Raw genomic sequence first — 7,614 nt, 5'->3', positions numbered from 1 at the left:
GAAAATTGTATGAAAGTTGTGTGTCATTTGTGTGAGAGTTTAGAGCCTTTATATATAGTTTACAAACACCATTTGAAGGTTTCTAAAAGTGTATGAGTTGTTTGAAGTGAAGAGATTTCGTTTGGAGTGAAAACCTTTCACTTTGAAATCTGAAAAACACTTCCAACAGCTCTCAGTAATGGGTTACTCATTTGAGTAATCGGTTACTCAAACTTTCTGTCCACTTGAAATTTGAATTTTACATTCAGTAATCGGTTACTCACTTTGAGTAATCGATTACTCAAACTTTCTGTCCAACAGATGCTTAAAAATTATTTTGATTAATCGGTTACTCACTTTGAGTAATCGGTTACTCAGCTTTCAAAAATCAGTTTTTTCAGTTGGATAACTCCTTTCTCGCACATGTAACCTGTTACTCAATGAAGTAACCTGTTACACACTATTTTTGAAAAATGTTTTAAGTCTTGTAATAGTGTCTCACATTTTCTAAAAAATAGTTTGAGCAATTATACTTGTATATACTTAAGAGTTTAGGATAGCAGTACTTACAAAGACTTAATCTAATGTCTTGAAGTATCTTCATAAGTCATTTTCTTTTTCTTCTTTTTGGTGATGTTGGTGTCTTCATCAAAACCGTGTCAAGTTCAGGAGCAAGATCTTCTTCACAAAACGTACCTTTATGGCTAAGCTCTAAGATGAAGAATAAAAATATGTTGTCCTTAATTTTGTGCCAAAATCATGTCACGGACCAATGAAAACATATTATGTGAATTAAATTTTTTAAATACTTATGATTTTTTCTATTTTGCTTTAATATTATTGGTCCAAAACATATAGTTTGGAACATCATATCCTTATCCGAAGATGTAACTGTGACATTTCTGAAATTGTGGGTGAATCCTCATGCAACCATTACTAGTGGCATACTAGGTAGCTTTTAGTTGTCGGTACTTGTGTTGTTTCATCTGATGAACAAAAAACTTAGAATGAAAAAAAAAACTTGAACAAGTTTCCTTGAATTAGTCCATGGGTATATTGTGATCATCCATTTTTGTCCCGCCTATTAAAAGTCTCAAACATTTTTTCAAAAAAAAATTAAAAAAACAATATTAAATAGGAAAGTGAAATCAATGTTGTTAAAGTTCGTAAATCTAAGTGATTAGATTAACCAAAACTAAAAAAATAATAAAAATAAACATGTTGTGTTAAGGTTCCTACATCTAAGTCTAAAGTAACTTTATTTTATTTATTTTAGTATTTTCGAAATTATGATATTAAATTAATAAAAAATAATTAAAAATAATTTTATGGTCTTTTTTTATAATTATTTTTGAATTTATTAAGGTAATTAAATAGAATGTTAAGAATATTCTTTTAAGAAACCTTATTTGAATTTAAAAAGTAAACAGATAATTGAATGAATCAAATCAGATAAAAGATTTGTTAACTTAATTTTAAGGATTTAGTGGTTGAAAGTTCACTATAAATAGAACCAAAGGTGAACATAAAAATGACATTGTAAATACTATAAGCACTGCTAATGTAGAGAAAACACATTGCACAAAAAAAGAAATCATCCACCGTGTGAGGGAAGAAGTGAAGACGGCATATTCCAGTGCAGGCGGGAACACGTTGTTTCCGTGCACTGGCGCATCACAACAGTGTGATCAGCATACCCAGGCTTGCTCTTACATTGACTTCACATCCTCCAACCAGCGTCCAAAACGTGGCACGATTTCACTGCAATCGGCCACATCTGATCACTGCACCCACAGGTACATGTGGATTCCATGCAGGCGGATCCACGAACCAGTCCATGCACCCCTCCAAGGCATCCAGTTGATCTGCGCCACGTTAGGGCAACCCAATAACAACACTCTCCCAACCACCTTCCCAATTCGTGGCCAAACAGTGTTAAAATCCAATTCCTTCTTTGCAATGAGATATATGCTTTACATCTTTTATCCTTTTAGCTAGTTTTTTAAATGAAATTTTTATTTATTGCATGATACAAATATTAATAAGTAAAATAAATTATGTATAAAACAATTTACTAATTATATTAGGCATAAATTAAAAAAGCAATGATAAATATTTAATTATTATTTCTTTTTGGAATAAATAATAAATTATTAAATGTTAAAAGAAATTATTTTTGCGTGTTCCTTAATTAAGGAAAATTTAGTATCAATCCTTTGTCAAGTTATGAAAATTATTTTTTAAGTAAAATTATTTTTTAAAACAACTTTAAACATATTTTAATAAAATAAAACATGACCAACACTTTTCAAAAATAAATAAATTTTTAGATTTAATCTGGAGAGAATGTCGTCTGGAGACATCTTTCTTCTCAAATCATCTTCGAAAGGTCGTGCTACGCCGCTTCTTTTCAATCGATTAAATCTCAAAATCAATTTAGTTACAATTTTTTTAAATAAGTAACAAAATTAACCAAATAAAAAACGTTTTTTATAATAAACAAAACTTGCAAATTATATTTTTTTGGCTAAAAAATATATTTTCTTTAATTAAAATACACTCAACCAATAAACATTTTTGCTACTATTACTTTATCAAGTGAATGATTTTTCTTGGTTTTCCACGCGATCGGCATGTCCTAATGCTCATCCTGGACAATTTGATGTGCTTCTTCTTCTTTGTTCTGGTCCATGTCCTTAGAGTATGCTTCTTCTAAAGCATCTTTGTCACAAAGTTGGATGATACTCAATAGATTGTGCTTTAGGCCTTCAACATATAGTATATTCTCGATCACTGCCTGAGTTGAGTTGCCAATTGTGACAGTGCCATGTCACTTCCTTTTGTTGTTATCTCCATACATGACAAAACTTTTTTCCCTTCAATTATAGATCTAGGACTTTCGATCTATCACCAGTCATATGCCTCAAACACCCACTGTCGAGATACTAATGCTGCCCATGTGTTCGTAGACATATCTATAAAATAGGGATACGTAGGACCGGGGTCAATCTTGTCAGGCACAATAATAAAAATAAATAATTTTTCTTCATAATAATTAATTGATTAATTAATCAGATAATTTAATAAAAACCATAATAATAATAACGTCATATATTTTAATTAAGGGTACTACTTAAAGCGGGCGGGTAGGGTGGTAATACCTTCCCTACCTTACCTTGTAACTGACTCCCGAACTTGAATATCAAAAATCTAAAAGCCCAAGGTAATTGAGCTTAAAAGATTTTTCTACATTTTTAAGTATAAAATGTAGTGACAACTCTAAACAAAGTCGTGCAGCCGAAAATCAGGATGCGACATAGATACACACTATGTTAAGTTATTTACATAATAACATTTAATCAGCGTGTTGTAAGTGATGTGAAAATTGCTAACCATAATCCTCTGCCATAAATTATTGGTGGAAGATTACCAAATCCCATTTGTCTTTTTGAAGGATTGTGTATGGTGGAGGGTGAGAGAATTATACTTTAAGCATAAAAATTATACACGAATAGCTAAGCCGATTTGTGTTAATGTTCTGATTCAATAATCAATATCCACTCCTATTGCCATATACAATCCTCTCTTATATATGCCTTTATATGACTATTCTCTTTCCACATTGAGATACTGATAAAGGGGCAAAAGTGAATGGTGTAACAAATAATATGATTCCTATTACAACCAAGAAGGACCATTAGCATTTAACAATGAACAATACAACAACCCCAACATCAAAACGTTAAGGAAATTGTGTTAGGAGATCTTCAATCTATGGGTTGAGCAAAACATATAACCTTAATAAGTTAAGTATATGAGTTTTGTTATGCAATAACTCATATTCTCTGGATAACAACAATACATAATGACAGTCTCTCAATGCTTTTCATGTATGTAGGTGCAATTGACCGAACTTTGTTACCAAATTCTTTATATTATTATCTTATCTCTACTTTTTCACTGTTTGATTGATAGCTTATTCCTAATATCCATATATATGTTATGTAACTCATCCAATTTTACATAATATAAGATTTCTTCATTCACAATCTCATTTCTCTGTATTTTGATAATGTTTGATTGTAGGTGATGTACATATACCAAGTGGGCATATATGCCTACAGCCCTACCCTTAAGGATCCCATAAGAATTAAGTAATCATAAAGCTTAAGGGCACTCTGTTAGGTGAGCAAGGAGGTGGGACCTTTCTTGGAAGGTGTCAAGGTTCACCATTGCTACTTTGCTAGCTGCCTCTCCCTAAAGATATACAACAATGCACATATACTAACCTGAAATACCTATACTATAATAATATAAATAGATAGATAAAGCTAAAAAGTATAGGCTATTTTTGGAATTTGCTTTACTTGTCAATCTCCACTTTCTCCTTTATGATAAATCTCTAGGTGCAAAGTATGCCGTCCAACTTTAAATGCATAAAACAGTGGCCTCTAAGTATTACTATAAACAATTCTTTAATACAGTATACTTGCATATCTCTTCTTTCATAGCTTTATATCACTCTATGTATTAGAAAGTATGATTGGTCAAAAAAATATTTAATAATTATAATTTAACTTAAATAATTTTTTCAATTAATCAGAATTGATAATATATAGAGTGGTGTAAAAAATGGGACAACAAATATGGCAAATATGGCCCCATAGTTGCACCCATAGAAGATAAATTGTTACTTGAGTTATGAGGAAAAATTAAATAAATGAAAGGTTTTAGTGCTATTGTTAGTTATAGAAGTGTTCTTTTTAATGACAAAAAGGAAAAATATAACAACTTGGGTCACTTATTTAAATAGTGGTCACAATATTGCTATTATGGTCACGGCTATAACCGCATCATATTACAATTGTAGTGTGATTTTAAATTACGACGATGTAGTCGTATGTTGTTGCAATGTAACTGCATCAGGTTATAACACAACCGTATCAGACTGCATTAAATACAAAAACATTTTTTTAACTAAAAAATAATTTACACTACCAATAATGTTATAAAAACTGATTGGGATAGTATAGTATAAGTACTGAGTAGTAAATTGACTACGTATCTTCAATTCAAACTATATTAAGTTAATTAAAGAAAAGTTCCATACAATTTCTCAAACATGCAATTACCACTAGAGTCCATTAACTTGTGGGTGAAGTACTTATTCCCTGGGCTCCTAGAAGGGGGAATTTAAAAGTCAGAAGAAGATAAGAACGCAAAAATAATAAAGGTGACATAGGTAAAGTGACATATAAATTCAACAAAGATAGGAGTGGAGGCAATAAACTAATTCCGGAGGGATTGTTTATATAAGAAAAAGAAGGCATATTTGTCTGGATAACTATTTATAATAGTAAAGAAAAAGCAAAGTTGTGTATTCTATATCAAATCCCAAGGGCAACAAAAAGGACAGGACAAGAACACTTATGCTTTCTTTCAAGTTTTACATTCATCATAACCATTGTTATTAGTCAAATTATTAAGATAATGGTTGATGCATGTGAAATAAGGACGAAGATCATCTGTCTCAAATAGTGTCTCACCCCATGTCCTAAGCTAATCAAAGTGTTTTTTCATTTTATTACGTTTTGTATTTAAATTTGTTATTTTATCCACGTATTAATATATGATTGGTTTGTGACAGATAATGAGACAACATTTGGGACAGGTGATCCCGTTCCGTGAATAAGCAATAGAATAAGAGTATAATATCTATGCAATGTCAGTACAAAGGTTTATATACACTCAGTGTATCATCCGTTATTCATTTGTATTACTTTATTTAAGAGTCAATAATAAGAAAATATCGCTAGTTAGTCGAAATAAAGTGATATAGCTAAGCAATAAAGTTATATGAGCTATATCAATATGTTTGAGAATCATATTAAGATGATAAGAATGGATGATTTCTCATCACAACTTTGCTGAGCTATATCAATATTTTTTAGTCGAAATAAAGTGAAAATTATATATATAATAAGATCAGATCAACAGGTAGATTGCTAAGCTATATGAATATGGTTTTGATTATTATGTGAAAAAATCTTTTGTGAGGTTGTATATGCTTCAACAATTTCTTTATCTATTAACGAGGCTTGGACATTTAGTAGATAAATTATTTTCTTAGCATTATGTATGAAAAAAGAAGTTGCTCAGAAAAGTAAAACTCATTTCAAACAAAAATGATTAGTCTTGGCAGATGATTTCTCTTAGTAAAAAGAAAAAAATATCTCTTATAGTTTCTAGGCTAATAAATGAAGGACAATTTTGGTGTAAAAAAATATATATTAAGATGATAAAAATGTGCAAGATATAAAATATTGTTCTTGTAATTTATGTGTTTAGAGTGGCTGACAGTGCTCATGAGTTGCTGGTGCATCTAGAATAGAATTGTGTTATCTCATATCATAAAATTTATCTTATTATACACTAATAATAATAAAAATAAAAATATCAATAACGATAAAAGTTTAAATTTTTTAATTGATATGACATATTTTTATTGACATAGAATAATGTATGAAATAAAATCTTGGACAAAAAATATTTGTCAAATGCATGTATTGAGTATTCTAAGTGTGAAGAAGAAAGCTTAAATTGTTTAGAAGTGGATGAGATGGTGTTAAACCTTTATATGCCATGAAAGAATGTTATTGCTCATGTACATCTCCTACTAGCATGTCACTGTCTTGTATAAATACAAGTACTGCTACTCCATGCTATACCAGCCAACCAAGCCAAAAGTGACTTTCACCTTAGTAGGGTATCTTAGAATTCAAGAAGAGTGTTGAAATTTGCAAATCTTCATCCAAATACAAAGGTAGAAGAAAAAGAAGAGAATTGAAGTGACAATTATCATGACAGGAAAGAAAATATCTTCCTTCTCCTTATGTGGCATGTACAAGTCCTGTTTCAGTGGAAGTACAGATTATGAGTACTATTATGAAGAAAGTAGCAGAAGGATATTTGCAAGTGATGAAGACAAAGAACGTTGGGTTGCTGAGCCTGGTATTGACAAGAAAGCTTCTGCTTTCATTGCTAAATTCTATGCCAACAATGTTACTGACTCTGAGCACCAATATGCTTCTTGAAATATCTCATATCTTCTTCATTATTATCTTTTCATTCCTTCAACTAGTGGTTTTTCCAACAACTTAGACCAGTTAGTTACCTACCTCACTTTTCTTTTTCTCTGCCCTTAGTTTGTGACTTGAGTTTTAGACGAGAATGGAAAGCTGTGAGCATGAAATACACTGGTGAGATGGTTCTGAAGCTTTTCTTTTCATTCCCTTCCACTCCAAAACTAAACTTGCAAACACACGCTAAATGTAATGTTGTACTTGTTCCTTTATTTGTTTGTAGTGATTTAGTGAAGGTTGAGATCCTAACTTTTGTGGTCATTAATAATGTAAAAAGTCATTCATTGCTATTACCATTAAGTATGATTTGTTTTCATATCTTTTTTCTCCCTTTACTCTCACCTCCATTTATTTATATGGCTACTCCATGCCATGTAAGTATATAAATCTCATAAGAAAATGGAGGTGAGCTCTCATAGCATACAATTTTGATGCATGTTCTATAAGAATTTCCATGATTTATTATTAAAACACCATAATTATTATAATTTAA

At 30.7% G+C, this 7,614-nt stretch overlaps 1 protein-coding gene across 1 annotated transcript; it reads left to right on the top strand.

The window, feature by feature from the left end:
* LOC109330250 lies at nt 6,693-7,287 on the top strand. The gene has a single exon (XM_019564364.1). It carries the CDS (start codon nt 6,840-6,842, stop codon nt 7,071-7,073), a length of 234 nt encoding a protein of 77 aa, XP_019419909.1. The 5' UTR covers nt 6,693-6,839; the 3' UTR covers nt 7,074-7,287.

Source organism: Lupinus angustifolius, chromosome LG16 (genome assembly GCF_001865875.1).
Source record: "Lupinus angustifolius cultivar Tanjil chromosome LG16, LupAngTanjil_v1.0, whole genome shotgun sequence".
Classification (NCBI taxonomy): domain Eukaryota; kingdom Viridiplantae; phylum Streptophyta; class Magnoliopsida; order Fabales; family Fabaceae; genus Lupinus; species Lupinus angustifolius.
Note: the sequence above shows the minus strand (reverse complement) of the source record. Positions and strands in the feature narration are given on the sequence as shown.

What these genes read in the sequence shown, in the direction of transcription:
- LOC109330250 (XM_019564364.1), top strand. Translation starts at nt 6,840, where the DNA reads ATGACAGGAAAGAAAATATCTTCCTTCTCCTTATGTGGCATGTACAAG.